Consider the following 20922-nt stretch of genomic DNA (forward strand, 5'->3'; position numbering starts at 1 on the left):
GGTAATGGGATTAAGCCCCATTGGAGGCTCCCTGTTTAATGGGAAGTAATGGGATTAAGCCTGGGGTAATGGGATTAAGCCCCATTGGAGGCTCCCTGTTTAATGGGAAGTCTGCTTTTCCCTCTCCTTCCGCCCCACAACTCATGGTCTACAAAAAAGACTAAAAATTATGCACACATTAGTGTATGGCCAGTAAGAGATGTAACTGAGTTCTGGCCAAAGAATACTCTTGTGTAACACCAATTTTCCTGGACAATTACTGAGGGTTCCACCCGGGGGAACTCGGTCTAAACGTTTAGGGGCTTGGTTGTGTGCCAGGTCAGTTGGCTTCTGGGCAAATATACTAGCTCAACAGAGCTGAAAAAAAAAAAAAAAAAAAACATGCTACCTCGACTTAACACTAGCATAACACTCTTCCAGCCCAAGCTGGCCTGCCCTGTAAAGCAAAATCAATTACAGTAGGAGTTTAAACAAAAAGAGAGTCAAGCATGAGCCAAGAACTCACCCACAGCCATTGGATCAGGTGAGAAATATCCTGAATTCAAAGGACTCACAGTTACCAGCTCTATGTTTCGCTTTGTTACTGAATGTCCCTGGGAGTCCATTTCAGATTCTGTCACAGCCATCAAACCTGTTAATGAACAAAAATTGGAACTAAGTAAATGTTAAAAATCTAATAGCATTATTAATCAATGTATTAATGAATCACTCAGCATCCCGTCTAGGAGTAGAGGGGAACTCAAAAGGATTAGAGGAAAGGAAACCTTTTTAACAACAGCGAGGGAGCAGAAAAAGAAAATTCTTAGCAAAGAATCCATTGTTTTAGGCAAGGTCATCTTCCTAAAGAGAAAGAGGGGATCCATCAGGAATCTTTCTGGGGCTGATCAGGAAATGCCCATGTTGACTGGGTAAATGTTACTCTTCTGGAGGGTTAAAACTGTACTTGGGTTAGGTATTAAGTCTTGGTTTAGTGACTTGGAGCCTTAAACTGAGTGTTACCATTTTAGGCATGTGGGGTTTTTTTTCCCCCAACGTTCCAAGAAGACAAAAATTTACTTCAGAAATTTAAACTTGTATATAGAAAGCTCTTCACAGTTCTTCTTACATGTTTGTTTCCCACTGCTTAAAAATTGCTTGTGAATCACAGAGAAAAGTATAAACTGGTTACTTCTTAGGAGCCTTCTGTAGCCTTGGTCTGTGATGTTTATTCCAGGACGTTACTGAATCTACTGAGTTACTGGATCACCATGGGCTAGGACACTTTCAGTTGGCTGCCCACAATGTCTAAACTGGTGTCTATACCAATGGGTCAACATTGGGACACCATGCCTGAATCATACCTGAATCATAAGGGACCCTCAGTGATTAGGAAAAGTCTATTTGCATTACGGTAATGATCCTCATTGGGATAGTAGTTCATCTTGCATCCCTTCCAACCTGGCATTCACTAGGACAGCCATAATGTTTGCTGAACAGCTTTACTAATGGAAAGAAATGTATTCATTTTGTAGAATGAAAGAAACTTTATACATATGAGCCTCACCCAATCTTTACTAATGGCACTTCACCTTTTTCTGGTATATAAAATTCAAATCTGAAAACCTCAAGATCATACTAAAATCTCAGTAGCCAAATTACTATTTTAAGTTGAGTTGTGATTCGGCTCCATCAAATGAACACCATTTTGTGCCCTGTAACTCATTGTTAATGAGTCATACTTTGAGTTGAGCAAGGTTAAAGTGAGAAGGACTGTAATGCCAAGAAGAATATTCGTGAAAGATATATAATTGTTCTTCTTTCCTGATCAAGTAAAATCATGAAAAGTGGACCCTCTGAACATTACATTTAAAAAGGGGGAGGGCACTCTGGCGAGATGGCAGAGAAGTAAGAGACCCTGTTTCAACCAGTCCCCTAAAGTGAGCTAAATATCTACTAGAACAATCTGAACACCATGAAATCGGCCTGAAATGTAAGATTATATACTTCTGGATTTCTGTGGGGGCAGAAGATCATCAGTGGAGGGGTAAAGCAGAGTGGGAGTGTTTGGACTGATATCAGAGGATAAACAGAAGGAGAGGGAGCCATCAGAAGGGAGACATTGGGAAGTAATACAACAATATGAAAGTGTCCTGTGCTCACTGACCAGCATTAACTTGGAGTCTGGTAAAAAGTACAAAAAAAGAACAAAAGGTCTTGAGGAAAAATTGGTAGAATTGCTCGGCCACAGGCTTGTACCTAAGCCCATGGTTCGAGGATGGTCACAGCTTGTGCCCACTCAAGCCTGAGAGCGCCCGACAGGGGCTCCTGCCAGTGGTCCCTGAGCCTGCAACTTCCCAATGCTTGCACCACCACTGGGGTTGGGTATACTCCAGCCCAATCTGAGAGAGCCTAATACAAGCTCTTGCCTGAAGTCCCTGGGCTGACAGCCTTCCATGACCTGCACTGCCACTGAGTTTGAGTGCACTCAGGATGGGCGTGGACTCCAGACAGTCAGCGACAACAGTCACCAGAATCAGGCTGGCCTGAACAAATATTGTTCACTGTTTTAGGGCACGGCGGTGTAGAGACAAGTGTGGTCCTCAGGACAACCACTGAGGTGGTGGGTGGGAACAGGCAATGCTGTGGCAGTTTGCAGTGTTCAATGGAGTTTGCAGAGGGGAAGTCTGTGTACTCTGAACAATCCAGAGGGGAGTAGACAGAGGCTTCTCTCTGAGGCGGAGGTCTGGGTGTGGACAGTTTACTTTGCACTAACCCTCCAAAAAGCCACCAAAAGCCATGAAAGAACAAAAGCCTCCAGAGAACCAAAGCCTGAACAGCAGGTTTCCGCAGAGCCCAGCCCCTTGATAGGTGGCAGGGCAACTCTGCCCACGCAAGACTGACTGAAGAACAATGCACAGGCCCTGCCCCCAGAAGACAAACTGAAAAGAACAAGAGGACAATAACCACAGGATCTCCATAAAACTGGAAAACCCTAACAATAGGGGGAAAACAATATTTTAAGCTCCCATTATTGCCTCCAAAAGTGTATATTTCATGAACACAACTTTTAAACTGATTTGTTCTCATTCTTATTCTGTTATTTTTTTAAACTTACTTAGCACTACAACTAGATGTTTATTACAACACATTACATAATAACATTTTCAACTTGAATTTTTTTCATACATATACCTGTGTTTCTTTTTTTAATATATAAATATAGATAGATATAGATATAGATATAGATATAGATAGATATAGATATAAGCTTCAAGGTAGTCTTTTTTTCCCCTATTCAATACTACCCCTATATATAAAATACTTTTAATTTCCCTGGATCTCTGGAAAGTTGAGTCCTTTAACAAACATAACAAGATACACTCAGGATGAACTGAAATAACCTTCCTCGCCCACATCATGGATTATAAACACATTCCCATCTTATTCTGTCAGTGTTTATGCATATTTGTTTCTGTTTATGTACTATATAAATCTTATTCTTGGAGTTCATTTTGGCTGTTTTGTTTTGTTTTGTTTTTTTCTTGGTTTTCTTGTTGTTTTTTTTTGTTTATGTACCTTATAAATCTTACATTTGGGGCTCATTTTTGCTGTTTTTTCCCCTTATTTCTCCTTTTCTCTCTCTTTTTTTCTTTTTTCTTTCTTTTTGGTGGGGATTGCTGATTGCTCCAAAACTTGGTAAGGTGCACCTTGGCTGGATTGTGTTTGATGTATCCAGTATGTATCCCTTCAAACATCTCTTACCAAAATGACTAGGAGGAGGAACAGCAAAGAGAGGAGAAATTCAGAGACTGTGACCTCTGCCACAAAACTATTGGATGTGGACATAAACAATATGTTGGAAATAGAACACAGGGTAACAATTATCCAGACAATAGCTAGGTTGGAGAATACCATTAGTGGCAAAACAGAATCGGTAGGACAGAAGTAAGAGTTGATCCAGCAGAACTTAAAAATGCTATCAATGAAATTCAATCTAATCTCAATACTCTAACAGCTAGGGTAAATTACATAGAAGATCGAATTAATGATCTGGAAGACAAGCTGATAGAAAAGGAGTATCAGGAGGAGACCTAGAACAAACAGATTAAAAGCCATGAAAACATAATTAGGGAAATAAATGATGCCATAAAACATTCCAATGTCAGCATTACTGGGATTCCTGAGGGGGTGGAGAGAGAGAGGATTAAAGATATAGTTGAAAAAAATCCTGGATGACAATTTTCCTAATCTGGGAGATAGAACAAGTGTTCATTTTCTGGAGGCAGAGAGGACACCCCTGCAAAATTAATGCATCTAGAGTGATCTCTGGACAATTAATTGTGAAAATCATGGTTCATAAAATCAGAGAGGATGTGTTAGAGAGATTCCTTATGTACAGAGGAAGGACCATCAGAATAATGTCAGACCTAGTCCACAGAAACCTGGCAAGCCAGAAAGGGCTAGCAAGACATACTCAGGGCACTAAATGAGAAGAACATGCAGCCAATTATAATTTATCCAGCAAGGCTACATTCAGAATGGATGGAGAGATAAAGAGCTTCCAAGAACAGCAAGATTTAAAAGAATATGTGACCATAAAGCTGGACCTACAAAAAATATTAAGGAGAGTTCTATAAAAGAAGAAAGAACCCAAGAGTAACATAGAACAGAAATTTACAGAGACAATCTATAGAAACAAGGACTTCACAGGCAACATCATGAAAATAAAGATTTATCTTTCAATAATCGCTCTCAATGTGAATGGCCTAAATGTACCCATAAAATGGTGCAGGGTTGTAAACTGGATAAAACAACAGGACCCACCCATATGCTGTCTATAAGAGACATATTTGGAACCTAAAAATAAACCCAGACTGAAAGTGACAGGCCTCAAAAGAAAGCTGGGGTAGTGCTTCTTATATAAAATAAATTAGATTTTAAGCTAAAGACTATATTCAGAGATACAAAAAGACACTACATTATTCTTAAAGGGTCTGTCCATCATAAAGATCTAACAATTGTCAAGTGTTTAAGCCCCTAGCATTGGAGCAGTCAACTACATAAGCCAGCGGTTAATCAAAATAGTCATGTTGATAGGAATACATCAATTGTAGGGGATCTTAACACATCACCAGCAGCAACAGAGAGGTCATCTAAGCAGAAAAACAACAAATAAATAAGATCTTTGAATGACATATTGGATCAGATGGACCTTATAGATATATACAAAACATTCCACCCTAAAACAATAGAATACTTATTCTTCTTGTGCACACATGGTACTTTCTCCAGTTTAGACCACATACTGGGTGGCAAATCAGTGCTGAACCAATACCAAAAGACTAAGATTATTCTTAGACCACAATGCTTTGACATTGGAGCTCAAACACAAGAAAAAGTTTGGAAGGAATTCAAACACTTGGAAGCTAAAGACCATCCTGTTCAAAAATGTTTGGATCAACCAGAAAATCAAAAAAGAACATAAACAATTCAAGTAAACCAATGAGAATGAAGACTCATCAGTCTAAAACCTACAGGATATGGCAAAGGCAGTCCTAAGGGGAAAATATATATTCATCCAAGCCTCAGTCAAAAAAAATTAAAAATTCCCAATTACACAAACACTCGTTACACCTTAAAGAATGGGGAATCAAAAACCAATTAAGCCAATCCCACAAACGAGAAGGAAAATAATTAAGATTAGAGTAGAGATCAATGTATTAGAATCTGGAGATACAGTAGAATACATTTACAAAATAGAGGCTGGTTCTTTGAAACAATTAATAAGGTCAATAAACCACTGGCCAGACTAGTTCAAAAGAAAAGAGAGAGGACTCAAATGAGCAAAGTTATAACTGAAATGGGAGAGATCATGACTAACACCAAGGAAATAGAAATAATCATCAGAAATTGTTATCAACAACTGTATGCCAATAATTTAAGCAACATAGAAATGCATGCATTCCTAGAGACCTATATTCGAAGACTGAAACAGGAAGAAATTGCCAATATCTAGTAACAAGATTGAAGCAGTGATCAAGAACCTCCCCAAAAATGAGTCCAGAACTGACAGATTCCCTGGAGACTTCTATTAAACATTCAAGGAAGAGATAATACCTATTCTCCTGACATTCTTTCAAGAAATAGAAACAGAAGGAAAACTTCCAGACTCTTTCTATGAAGGCAGGATTACCCTAATCCCCAAACCAGGTAAAGCTCCCAACAAAAAGGAGAATTTTAGACCAATATCCCTGACGAATGGACTCCAAGATTCTCAATGAGATCCTAGCAAATAGGATCCAACAGTACATTAAAGAGATTATCCATCATGCCCAGGTGGGATTTACCCCTGGGATGCAAGGTTGGTTCAACATTTGCAAATCAATCAATGTGACAGAACAAATCAATAAGAGAAGAGAGAAGAAACACATGGTCTTCTCAATTGATGCAGAAAAAGCATTTGACAAAATATAGCATCCTTCTGTGATTAAAACTCTTCAGAGTATAGAAATAGAGGGAACATTCCTCAACTTCATAAAATCTGTCTATGAAAAACCCACAGGGAATATCATTCTCCTATGGAAAACCTGACAGCCTTCTCAATATCAGAAAGATGACAAGGATGCCCACTCTTGCCACTGTTGTTCAACATCATAGGAGAAATCCTAGCAACAGCAATCAGATGACAAAAAGAAATCAAATGTATTCAAATTGGCAAAGAAGTCAAACTCTCTCTCTTTGCAGATGACATGATACTTTATATGGGAAATCCAAAAGACTCCACACCCAAATTACTAGAACTCATACAGCAATTCAGTAATGTGGCAGGATACAAAATCAAGGAACAGAAATCAGTTCTTTCTTAAACGTGAACAATGAAAATATAGAAAGGGAAATTAGGGAATCGATTACATTTACTAGAGCACCGAGCACCACAAGATACCTGGGAATAAACTTAACCGAAGAGGTGAAGGATCTGTACTGGAAGGACTAGAGAATACTCATGAAAGAAATTGAAGAAGACACAAAAAGATGGGAAAACCTTCCGTGTTCATTTATTGAAGAATAAACATTGTTAAAATGTCTCTACTGCCCAGAGCAATCTGTACTTTCAATGCCATCCCGATCAAAATTCTACAGGCATTTTTCAAAGTGCTGGGACAAACAGTCTTAAAATTTGTTTGGAATGAGAAAAGACCCTGTATTGCCAAGGAAATGTTGAAAAGGAAAAACCAAGCTCAGGGCATTATGTTGCCTGATTTCAAGCTTTATTACAAAGTGGTGATCACTAAGACAGCATGATACTGACGCAAAAACAGAAACATAGATCAATGGAACAGAATAGAGGGCGCTGATATGAATCCTCAACTCATGGGCAACTAATCTTCGATAAAGCAGGAAAAAAAAAATATCCAGGGCAAAATGACCATCTCTTCAATAAATGGTGGTGAGGAAATAGGACAGCTATGTATAGAAGAATGAAATCGACCATTCTTTTATACCATGCAAAAAGATAAACTCGAAATGGATGAAAGACCTCAATGTGAGGCAGGAATCCCTCAAAATCCTGGAAAACATAGGCAGTAACCTCTTCAACATCCACCACAGCAACTTCTTTCAAGACATGTCTCCAAAGGCAAAGGAAACAAAAGCGAAAATGAACTTTTGAACTACATCATGGTAAAAATCTACTGCACAGCAAAGGAAACAGTCAACAAAACTATGAGGAAACCCACGGAATGGGAGAAGATATTGCAAATGACGCTATAGACAAAGGGCTGATATCCAAAATCTATAAAGAACTCCTCAAACTCAGCACCCCAAAAAACAGATAATCAGGTAAAAAAATGTCCAGAAGACATGAACAGACAGTTCTCCAAAGAGGAAATACAAATGGCTAACAGACACAGGGAAAAATGCTCACCATTATTAGCCATCAGGAAAACTCAAATCAAAACCACATTGAGATACTGTCTTATGCCAGTTAGAATGGTCAAAATTATCAGGACAGGAAACAACAAGTGTTTGAGAGGATATAGATAAAGGGGAACACTCAGTGTTGTTGGGAATGCAAGTTAGTGCAGCCACTTTGGAAAACAGTGTGGAGGTTCCTCAAGAAATTAAAAATAGAGCTACCATATGATCCTGCAATTGCACTACTGGGTATTTACCCTGAAAATACAGATGTAACGAAAAGAAGGGCCATATGTAGCCTGATATTCATAGCAGCAATGGCCACTATCACCAAACTGTGGAAAGAGCCAATAGGCCCTTAACAGATGAATGGATAAATAAGATATGGTCCATATACTGAACTGTAATATTACCCAGTCATCAAAAGTATGAATACCCAACTTTTGTATCAACATAGGACCAGACTTGAACAGATTATGCTGAGTGAAATAAACCAAGCAGAGAAAGTCAATTATTATATGGTTTCACTTAATTGTGGAGAATAAGGAATAACAGGGAGAATATTTGGAGAAGGAAAGGAAATGTGAATTGGGGTAAATTGAATCATGAGATACTGTGGACTCTTAGAAAGAAACTGAGGGTTTTGGAGGGGAGTGGGTGATGGGTCAGCCAGGATATTAAGGGTATTAAATGGGTATTAAGGAGGGCACGTATTGCATGGAGCAGTGAGTGTGGTGCATAAATAATGAATCTTGGAACACTTAAAAAATAAAATAAAATTATATTAAAAAATAAAGTGAGGTTAAAGTTATTTTTTTTAAACATATTTAAGAGAGAGAGAGAGAAAAAACATGAAAGGGGGTAGGGTCAGAGGGAGAAGCTGACTCCCTGCTGAGTAGGGAGCCTCATGTGGGACTTGATCCTGGGACTTCAGGATCATTACCAGAGCCAAAGGCAGTTGTTTAACCAACAGAGTCACCCAGGCGCCCCTCTCTGAACATTTCTTATGTGCAAGGTTGCTAGGTGCTTTCACATGTATTGTTTCATTTAATCCATACAATAAGTAGAAACTATATCACTGTGACAATAATATTTTGGATGATGAAACTGATGTGAGAAAGGCTAAGTGAGTTTGTCTTTCTTTTTTTTCTTTTTTTTTTCTCTTCCACGGGCCATATTACTTTTTTTTTTTTTTTGAAGATTCATTATTAATTTTGAGAAAGAGAGAACACGGGGAGAAGAGGCAGACAGAAAGAATCTCAAGCAGACTCTGGGCTGAGCATGGAGCCCGACAGCGGTCTTTGATGTCAAGAGCATGAGATCATAACCTGAGCTGAATAAATGAGGAGTCAGGTGCTCAACTGACTGAGGTATCCGGGTGCCTTCAAAGCCCATACTATTTGAATTCTATTGGGAAACAGCAGGACATTTATGCCATCATTAAAGAAAACAACATTAGAGATAATATTATGTATATTTGTTTTCATTAATACTTGACAGAAAAGGGGCACCTAGGTGGCTCAGTGGGTTAAAGCCTCTGCCTTACGCTCAGGTCATGATCCCAGGGTCCTGGGATTGAGCCCCACATCAGGCTCTCTGCTAAGCAGGGAGCCTGTTTCCCTTTCTCTCTCTCTGCCGGCCTCTCTGTCTACTTGTTATCTCCGTCTGTCAAATAAATAAATAAAATCTTTAAAAAAAATACTTGACAGAAAAGGTAGGGTTTTCCCTTTGAAACAAAGTGTTCTGTGTGGTTATATTCATTTTTATGTGCACATACCTTTGTTTACTGAAGGAAAAAGAATCTCTTGAACAACTTTTTTTCCACTTTCGTGGTTAACGATACATTTGTGTTCTTTATCCATTGATGCTCCAGTCACGGTCAGCCAGCTGAATTTCATGTATGTGTCCTTAGTCTTCATGGTGTCTCCCTGCTGGGATTTCAGGATTGTTTTGTCATCCTTTTCTTGCCAATCTACTTTGATAACATCAGGGAAAAAATCCTCAAGAAGACAAAGATATGTTCCAGCCTTATGGACTTCTACTTCAGCAACTGAAGGAAGAAAAACTGTGGGCTTGGGAGAAATATCTTCATCAGGAGTTTTATCTGTTGAAGAAAATGGAATAACAATTAGAACATAACTAGAGAAACACAAACATTGTGTGGTTGGGAAACAACCAGCACATAGTAAAGGGGAGGAAAGTTGCTATAGAATTAATGCTTTTTGTAGCTTTTAATCCGCAGAGGATTATGAGGTGCTTATTTTCTTAGTTTCCACAGGAAAAGAGGTTCTAGAGGTTATGAAACATGACAAAGTCCCAGACATTTAAGTTAAAGAGCCTAGATCAGAACACAGGATATTTTTAAATAATACACAGTCATTTTTTTGAATGGAAATCTATCAAGTTACCCTTTTAGTTACAAATATGGGTTCCAAGCCCATTTCTGAATATTAGAATTCTTCTCCTTGATTTCTGATTTTATAGAACATCTTGTTCTCATATCTGAACCACTGCAGGATTTTGAGTAGGACAATGTTTAATGCTGCACCTCCAACTAATTAACAATGCCTGAAATTTAGAAACCAAATGGCCATATATCCCAAACTTCTATTTAAAAAAAAATTTTTTTTTTTATTATTTTCAGAAATGTTCTTAGAGTAACCTAATCTTTACTTCAGGAAATGTTCACTAAAAGCTAATTTTATATTGGCATTTCATTTGAAGTTGAAGCATTACTGAGAAGACACCACATTTTGACTCTTCGCAATTCCCTTTAAATCTGAATCTGCCAGCTAATCGTCCTGAACTTGTTGTAGTACCCCTCAATTGCCTTTCATTTCTCCTGATGAATAAAGTCACATATAATGATATAATGTTAACAGCTCTGGTCAGAGTTTCTTGTAAATATAATGTCAAATTTTATAGTGAAACATCATGGTTCTCATGGGCACATCACTTGAACACTGGGAAATTGTTTGGTTATACATTTATTATTAACTAATGATTCAAATTACAAATAGTAATACTCTTTCCAATTTGAATTCAAACTGAAACACAAAAGCTTTATTAATTTTTTCTTTCCAGTCGTTTGGAGTTAGAATAATAATTTCATGGCCATTTCCTAAGACATGACTAGGATTTCTCCTTTGAGAAAAAAGGGAAAAAAAATTCCTCAGAATTTTTGCCTGTGCACTAGAGCTCCCGATTTTTATACTAAATGAGTGAACAATGAGTTTTTTAATTCATTCTGTAAATAGGTATTAGATCATAATGCACTTGTTTTAATTTTGTACATCTTCCTGATAGTACAAATAGTATTTTACTGATTATAATAGAAAGACACTGTATTTTTCCTCAACCATATATTTTGGTTTTTAATTTAAAAAGCACATTATATAAAGCAAGATTTATTTTTCAAATACATGATAGTCCCATAATTTTTGCTCCTACTCAATACATTAAAGAATCTAATTTTTATCTTACAAAGTTTGGTTTCTGTTAGTAAAACTTCTGATTCATCATAGTAAAGAACTTGATAATCCAGTCATGGGCTTGGGAAAATCTGGATGGTAAGTCATTCTGCCTACATCCTGTCACTTTTCTTTTCTTTTTTTTTTTTTTTAATTTTTATTTATTTATTTGACAGATCACAAGTAGGCAGAGAGGTAGGCAGAGAGAGAGAGAGAGAGGAGGAAGCAGACTCCCCACTGAGCAGAGAGCCCAATGTGGGGCTTGATCCCAGGACCCTGGGATCACAACCTGAGCCGAAGGCAGAGGCTTTAACCCACTGAGCCACCCAGGTGCCACCTGTCACTTTTCTTTATCTAGAGTCCTGGGGATTCCTTCTTTTTAGGAAAAAAGGTATCTTGAACTTCCATAACTTTTTCAATGTGATAGATAACTGAGCATTAAGTAATATTCTTCATTTTTTATGGATTCTGCCTATGTTTTATGGAATTTCTATTACATATTTTTTTCAACATTCCTCATTTTAGGATTTTATTTATTTTAGAGAGAGAGAGAGAGAGTGGTGGGGGAGAGAGCGGGATTCCTGAGCAGGCTCCACACTCGGCCTGGAGTCCAACACAGAGCTCAGGGCTCAATTCAACTACCATGAGATCATGATCAGTTGTTTTATAGAAGAGCCACCTAGGTGCCCCTCACTATTCTTTATTAAACTTACTAAGAGTGTTTTTTATGGCCACAATCATTTCATTGATTTACAAAACAGAAACTGATTTACAAAATAAAATTTTTTTCTAATACATTTATATTATTCATAATCACAAAAATTTTCAGGTTAATTGCCTGAGTTTATATATTTGATGAATATAAAGCTGTATGAATCATATATAAATTAACCAAATGCAATGACATTTTCAATTAAGTATGATACTTTGAATCTGCATATTAATACTAATTCAAAATTTCTCTATTTTATTCTTCTCATTTTATTAAAAATACTTAAAGCTATTTCTTATGTATATATGACTTTCAAATTGATGACATTTCTAAGTATATTTAAACATAGTAAAAAAAAAAAAAAGTAGTAACTGTATTTCTAAATATATTCCTAAGTATTTTCTAAATAAAATTTAAAATTCTAGTTGTTTTTCTGCTAAATACCAATATGAAGCCCATGTTTGTGTTTGACATGATATCATAAGATAAAGGATTAAAATTTATGTAGCCACAACAACTTAAAAATTAAAAAAAAAACAAATTTGAATTTCATTTTTATGCCAAGTGAGGGAAAAGTCCATTAAACAAACTCCTCTAAAAAAAAAAAAAAAAACTTCAGATTTTTTGTGTATCAGTGGACAGTAAGGTAATTTTTCACTAGAGTGGTTAGAAGTAAAGCCAAATCCTCTGGAGAATTTCTGCTCTGTCAGTATGATTGGTTAAAAATCACTCTCCATACTGGATACAATTCTCCCTCTGGGTTTGAAATGAGGCAACATGTATGCAACACTTGTTAAGTGTTATGTGCCAAGTACCTTATTTACAGTCTCTCATTTAATTTTCATATGCCCCCTGTTATCCCATCTTTTGGATTAGGAAGCTGAGACCAGAAAATAATCACCCAAGTTCACAAAAGCAACAAGTGGTGGAGCTGGAGCACAGGTCAGTCTGAGTCCAAAGTACAAATCTCTGACAACACCATTTCACCATCAGAAGAGACAATGTGTCAACTCACACAAGTTATTATCTGATCAACTTTGTTCTTGAGTCAAATTCTTTCAAGACAATTATGCATGTTCTGCATAAGCACTTCATGCAAGTCCACTTGGACACAAGGTCAGATGCTGTTACGGTGTTTGCACAATGTAGTCTATGCCGACCTTTACCAGAAGGATTGGTATAAAAATCTCTCCTAAGATTTTCACATCTAAACATGCTACGAAAATGAGACATTATAATTATAATTATCATTACCATAATTATTAACAATTTGTTTGTGATTATTGTTACTTCAACATGACATTTTATTCTCATGGGGCCAAACTTTCCCTTACTAATGGGAATGCAGTATTTGGGGATAACAATTGGACCTATGTCATGTTAGATTGCTAGACTGTCACCTGCCTGACCAGGTCTGCTGAAGGTCACCATCTGTGAATGACATTAAATGTCATGATGCCCACAGTAAAGATGCAGTGGGAGCATGAAATGCATTTTTCAAAGATCATTTATTTTATTTCGTAAAATGTATGTGGAAGGAAATGCCTAGTCTTTCACTTTGCATTCCTCCTAAAGGACTCATGCATTGAAGTCTTTTTTTTTTTTTTCTCATTTTGTGGTGGGGAAAACAACATGTGTGAAAATTGGGTGGGTTTCATTTTTTTCAGTTAATAAAAAGTATGTACTCTAATTCATATTTCTCCTACCTTTGAACATAAAATTGTACCCTACGCTTTGTACTTTTTTTCTTCTACTTCCCTAAATGCTTTTGATCTTCTATTTTTATTTTATTGCCTAACTGTACTTGCGTATTTTATTTTAGGCCTTCTCAAACAGATTTTATAAATAGGCAGTATAAATAAATTAGAAATAGTTTGTATATTAGAGCTTGTTTCTGTTTCTGCCTGAAGCTTGGTAATTTAGTGAGGTCTACCTTGAAGTTGACATGAAAAATGGGAGACACTACATCAAAAACTAATCATGTACTGTATGGTGACTAACATAATAATAAAAAAAAGAAAAATGGGAGAAGATGTTTGCAAATCCCACTCTGTGATATAAATACAAAACATTCAGAATTCAAACACACTGAAATGCCAGAGCATAAGAGGAAGCTTTCATCCCCCAAATTATGCCTCATAAAACAGAGGTTGCCTTATGTTTCAGTTTGGGCAACTTCTCATTTTAAATAATGGTCTTGTAATACTCTACTTTGATTAAACAATGCACTTGGACAAGATATCAACTGGAAATAAACTCAATTAAAACTAGTTTAGAGGTAGTACCAGTAAAAAAAAAAAAATTAAGAAGTTTCATAAGGATTTGGTAAACATTACCTGGGACTAAAGTCTCTATACAATACAATGCTTGCATTGTACATATACATAATGACAGAATAAATGAAAAAATGCTTTTATTTTCTAAGTGGATTAAGGTCTCTTCCAATTAAATATCCAATGTTCTCATCATAAAGGTACCCCCAAACTTACATTCGTACCCTAAGATGACCTAGAAATTTGTTTTAATGAATACATTTTAGATGCATGTGAAGAATCTGAACACAAGTTTTACAGAAATTTGAGGCAGAAAAAAGCAGTATTTTTCAGGTGATATTTGTAATAATACAATTTTAATTTATAGGCATAATCCATTGAAGGTATAAACTATTAGAAGTGAATATTTGAGGGAGGCCTGGGTGGCTCCTTCTGTTAAGTGTCTGCCTTTGACCAGGATCATGATCCCAGAGTCCTGGGATAGAGAACCTTGCTTGGGATCCCTGATCATTGGGAGTCTGCTTCTCCTTCTCCGTCTGCTCTCTCACCTAGCTCCTATGTGCTCTCGCTTTCTGTCTCTCTCTCATGTGTGCATGCTCTGTCTCTCAAATAAATAAAAAATAAAACATTTTAGTTAAAAAGTGAATATTTGATTTTTATGTACATTAGTATAATTTTATATATACAATTACAAAACCTCTCCCTTGTTTACATCCAGACGTTTCCACTGGAAATGGAGAGATCAGCTTAGGTTGAGGCTAACAATATATGAGGTACTGCTTACTACATTCTGCTTGTTTTTAGAAACATGTAAAAATGAGTCATAGAAATTGGAAGTATTCTGCAAATACTGACCAATTGTTCTTAAGTGACCTGTAGACTAGATCAAAATTAACACATTTTTCTATACTCCTGGTTTGAGAAGAACTCCACTGGATGATAATTGGAATTTGTAGAACTGACTTTTTTAATGATGGATCATGTCTCAACTTATGCAATAGATATTTTCATATTTAATTTCATTTAGTTCCACAACATCTACTTGAGATGGTAGCTACATTGACAAACTGAATGGATGGAAATATAGCACATGTTAACAGAATACGTGTCATTATACATCTTTGATACTTTATTTTTTCTCTTTTCCAATTTTTCCCTAATGGGCATATATTATTTTTATAATTTTAAGAAAGTGATAATGATGCTAAATTTATTTGCTGAAGAATGATTATAAAGCAAGTGATAGATCCTGACTCATAGTCCACATTTTTCTCTGCACCACAATCTCCCAAAAAAAAAAAGTTTTCAGGACTTTCTGAGTTACCTCTGTGTCACCATTATTTAATTAGATTGCTAATTACATTGCAGTCAATTGAGCAAAAAACAGTCCTACAAAGTTTCTTTTCGGGCACCTGGGTGGCTCAGAGAGTTAAGCCTCTGCCTTCCACTCAGGTCATGATCTCAGGGTTCTGGGATCAAGCCCCACATTGCGCTCTCTGCTCAGCAGGGAGCCTGCTTCCACCTCTCTCTCTCTCTCTCTGCCTATTTGTGATTTGTCTGTCAAATAAGTAAATAAAATCTTTTAAAAAAAAAGTTGCTTTTCAATTTATGAATTTGCCTATGATGACAAGAAAAACACCAAAATATATCATTCCTTTCATTTTTCCAAAGTTTCACCAGCCTTATGAAAATTCTTTGAAAACATTTATTCAACTAGATTCTGTAGGGTAGAAACATTTGTGTGAGATGTTCTCCCTCATCCAAAATTTTATCTCTAAGTCTAATGAAGAATGAAAAAATTTACTAGGTCAAATTTGGAAAAACCAAACCTAGTTTATGACATTCTTGGATATGTTTGTGCAGTTAGATATGTCAATACCTGATATGAATTGCCTTCAGACAAAAATGCAAGTTTATCAATTTTTTGTGCATTCCTTTCCTTTGGTTATTGTTAGAATCTAAAAAACAAGATGTACAAATTTATGTACAAATCTCTCAACACAGAAATCCTTAAGGGATTAATGGTTCTACCCCTTAGGAACTCCAGATGCTCCAGCTAGATAGCTCCTTGTTAATGTCCTCCAAGCTAGATCAGGCAGCAACTACCCCTAGGACTGGGACAGAGTCAACAAACTCTCTTAGTAACCCACTGCTACTTATGACCAAACTCGGACCAAACTTAGAATTATGAGCCAGCACCAGCACCTACCCTGCCTCCCACCCCCGACCCACATCACCTACCTCCTCTCACCACTTTATAGGGAAGAATTTAAAAATATCTTACCTGTAACCCTGAGCAATGTGCCAGGACCAAACACTTTTTTGACCGACCAGCTACCCCAGGTACACTGTCTGAAAAGCTTTTACAGAAAACTTCCTGTGTGACTCCTTTAAAATGAGGCCATATTCTTTCAATATTTATGTAAATATCTATAAATAGACACTGCTAACATTAAACAAAGATGAATCTCAGGCAAAATCACCTTAGATATGTACATAGTCAAGAATGGATGACCTGACCCCTCTCTGCCTGGACAGCTGGGGTCTGCCTTTCCCATCTCAATTACACATATTGGAGAATCTGATTTTACCTTTAGTCACCATGTTCATGGACTTCTAAATCTTTTTTCTTAAAAGGTTTTCATGTATCATATCAGTTTTTTTCCTAGAGTGTAATTTATAGTTACTATTTCTGTGATTTTAACAAGAATAAAGATATAAATAATATCTAAAAAATAAATATTTAAAAATTAATTTTAAGTTAATATTGAAAAAATAATATATGAATGTTCAGTATTTTGTAGGTATATATATATATATATACTTTTTATCTCTACACACTGAGGAGTGGTTATCTGGCTTGATTATAAAATAAATTCTTTCCAGAATTCAGCCTTCACTGATACAAGAACAGATGAGTTATTAAAGAGTGAAAAATATTAACCCATTTATTGCTGAAAAACTGTTCTTTGAACTTCAAATTACCCTAACAAGTTCCAGGATATTGATTTAAAAGCCTGAGCTGCTCATCAGAAGATCTTAATTTGGTTTGGTCTTTTTGCCTCTGTCCCAGCAGGAGTGCAAAGGCAGCTCTGCGTTCTGCAGCTGAGTCCTACATAGAGTACAACTGTTCCTGTTCTTCTGCCAGCTTCTATAATCCCAACAGATTTGATGCCAATACAGAAAGATTGAAAGGAATGGTGTCAAAAGGACTTGTCCCTTTATAAAAATACCCTAAGCATTGGGGCGCCTGGGTGGCTCAGTGGGTTAAGCCACTGCCTTCAGCTCGGGTCATGATCTCAGGGTCCTGGGATCAAGTCCCACATTGGGCTCTCTGCTCAGCAGGGAGCCTGCTTCCTCCTCTCTCTCTGCCTGCCTCTCTGCTTACTTGTGATCTCTCTCTGTCAAATAAATAAATAAAATCTTTAAAAAAAATACCCTAAGCATCACACTGTGAGAATTTAATAAATGCATATTCAACATGACCTACTTGATGCCTTGGGAGGAAGAGAAGCAATTTTAATGCCATGATTAGAAACAGAAGCATTGTTTTCTGCATGAAGAGTCAAAAAATTTTGAGCTATCACTATTACACATTCAACTGCATACTTTATTTAAAAGGTCAGACTACAAAAGGCTATATATTCAGAATACATTGATGGCTTAATGTTTCTCATAGCATATAACGGTTAGACCATGCAGTAAGGAACAAACAAGTATCTATTGTGTCCCAAACTTTGCCATAGTAACTAGTCATGTGAATGAAGGCAAATAACTGAACCCTCTAAGCCTCAGTTTCCCATCAGTGAAATTGGAATGAGAAGATACCATGTATAATGCTGTTAAGGATTGAGACAAGGCACAGAAACAAGGCAGTATGGTGTCTGACTCTCACTAAATATTAGTTAATAGTATTATTATCTTTAATTGAATGGTTTGGGGTGACTTAATCAAATTTTCCACTAAAAATGTAGATTTTATAAGCAATAAATATCTATTACATAAATTAAGAAAGCAAAGGAGTTCTTGAATCTGACGTTTTATGTGTCTGACTATCACAGGCCAAAATACATGGGGCTCAATCAAGTTGCAATCTAGAATACTTATCCACTAGGCTACAAGCTTTTTGAGTGTTGGCACTGTGTCTTGTGCATCCTTTTACCTCTAGTGTCGAGCATAGAAACTGTCTTCAATAAATGAACAACCAAGGATGTAAAACCATGCTGACAGCTTCTTTTCATGGACTCTGGAGATGAAATGGTTTTCTGAGCTCACAAATTCCATTAAACTGGACCATGTCTAGGCAATATTACAAAAGCCACCAGAGCACAGATTTTGACTAAACTCAGCCTACCCACTAAGGAACTAAAGTAATAACATTATGTTGATTTATTGATGTTCTATGATTGTCCACTGAAAGAGTTAAATTTTTGCACTGCTCTTAAAGATGAGATCAAAACCAATCATCTAGGCTTTGCAGATTATTAGAGAAAGGAACACTATTCATTAAGTAGGAGCACTATTAAGACTATAGGTACTTCATCAAAGAGTGTCTCACTTAAAAGGCCACCTACATGAAAAACATCTTGAACAAATAACAAATATGTCACAGCCATGATCTCAGAAATATTGTAATTTCAAGCCTGCATCAATAGTTTTGTGTGTATATTTTCTACAAATAGGATTTCAATACGCTTGGGAGCAAGGAAGTAAATAAACCATTCACAAAGTAGTTTTATTTCCATATACAGTGACAAGTTTTGTAGCTATATATGGAAACATTTTTAAGCTGCAAAATTCCTATCTAAATGCTAAGTTGATTCTACATGATTTTTCTAAAAAGCATCTATCAGTTTTTCATTCATAGTACCTAATAATAAAAAAGTTACTTACCAGGAGAAGTTATTATAAGTTAGCTTCTTCCACAGATATCTTGATCCAGACTGGTTAATGGTTATCATACTGGTTAGAGCTTCTACAGAAATGTAAGCCTTCTCCTGAGGTTCATGTCAGGGCCAGCAGGTAGAAACCTTGTACTGGCAGTGTGGTCTTTTGAGGACATTAAAAGTTCTTGAATATAGGCTTCATGGCATCTGATATTTTATAAATTTCCTCAGATTAATAGATTTAAATATCTGCTTTGTTGGAGGGAACAATCATGGAAAGTGCTGATAAAGAATAGAGATGAAGAAAGCAAATCAAAAGAAAGAGAATGGGAGGGAGAGAGGAAGAGAGAGAGACAGAGAAAGAAAAAAGAAAAAAAAAGAAAGAAAGAACAATGGAAGGAAGAAAGGAAGAGAGAGAGGGAGAGAAGGAAGGAATGGGAGGGAGGGAGGGAAGGAGAAAGAAAGTGAAAAAGAAAGAAAGAAAGAAAGATCAGGATAAAGTGGTCAACCAATGACTTTTCTAAATTACCAGAAACAGTGTTCAGAGAATTAAGAGGATTTGATTTCCAGGTGTTCCAGTGTGTGAAACTGCTCAGAGATGCCTCAAAGGAAACCTCTTCTGTTCCCACAAACACCGGCCTAGTGTGTCAGCAGTTAAGGGTTATATTTCTGAGGGAGACAGGCTTCACTAACTGGAAAAGCTAACATGTCAACAGAAATGTACTTGAGAAATGTGGACGATGGTCTCCAGTTTTTAGTAAGCCACTTTTACCATTCAGCAACACAAATCTTCACCAGGGAAAGAAAAATGAGAAAACACTTTCTAAGATGATAGTATTTTCCTGGAATAAAAGGAAAAACATTGTAGAATTCTATCTCCCACAGAACAATAGATTCCTTATTAAAACTCAAATTGGAAAACAAACCCTCTGCTATGCTGAAAGAAGAAGCCTCTTGGAAGCTATTCTGTGATCTTTGGAAATAGACCTGGACCTTGCCTCTGTGGATAACTAGCTTTGACAAGGTATTTGCCCTTCCTGGTTTCCCACATCCCATTTGCTGTGTGAGCATTAAGCTGCATACGTGCAAAAGGCCCTTCCTGTTCCAACAGCTTATGAAGCTGTGATTAAGAGCCAGAAAGGGTCTGCTGTGGCTGCTCAAGTAGAAAGCAGTTGAGGGTTAGTAATGGAGAAGGTTTCCTTACAGATCCCTTCTGACTCTGTGACATTGCAAGATCCCAGCATGCACAATAGCAGGGCTTCCTGAGACTTCATGACATTAAGGGTTATCAAGGAAAAGACTGTTGTCTTTCTTATCTGAACCAAAGCAGGAACTGGGCTTGTGTCGTTCATAATCCTGGATGAGCTATCCTGGATTTGTTCCAGCTGTTCTTCTTTTTATTGGTAGCACTGTCGAATGGGCTCTCCAAGGACCCTAGAGAGCCTGCATCATATGTGCATGCTTCTGTCTGCTGTCCTGGCAAAGGAGACTCGATCCTGAGAAATTCTTTCTTCATTTGAAAAGCAAAGGAGCGAAGTCAGAGGCAATTGCATAAATTGACAGTGGACATGAAAACAGTGAACCAAAGAGACAGGAGTTTAGTCAACCTACAAATCAAGCTGGAGACACATGTCCATTCACGGAGTTGGTGTTGCCCTGGGGTAGTCAGAATTTTCTCCAAAATGGGC

At 36.9% G+C, this 20922-nt stretch overlaps 1 gene segment (V, D, J or C); it reads right to left on the bottom strand.

Moving 5' to 3' along the window:
* Positions 1-18964, bottom strand: part of LOC132016346 (T cell receptor gamma constant 1-like) — a 27749-nt gene extending 8785 nt beyond the window's left edge. The window contains 4 exon segments of the C gene segment in view: positions 506-631; positions 9671-9997; positions 16633-16696; positions 18923-18964. Coding sequence covers positions 506-631; positions 9671-9997; positions 16633-16696; positions 18923-18964 — 559 coding nt within the window.
* Positions 18965-20922: the final 1958 nt, after the last annotated feature.

The sequence above is a fragment of the Mustela nigripes genome, chromosome 4 (genome assembly GCF_022355385.1).
Source record: "Mustela nigripes isolate SB6536 chromosome 4, MUSNIG.SB6536, whole genome shotgun sequence".
Classification (NCBI taxonomy): Eukaryota; Metazoa; Chordata; class Mammalia; order Carnivora; family Mustelidae; genus Mustela; species Mustela nigripes.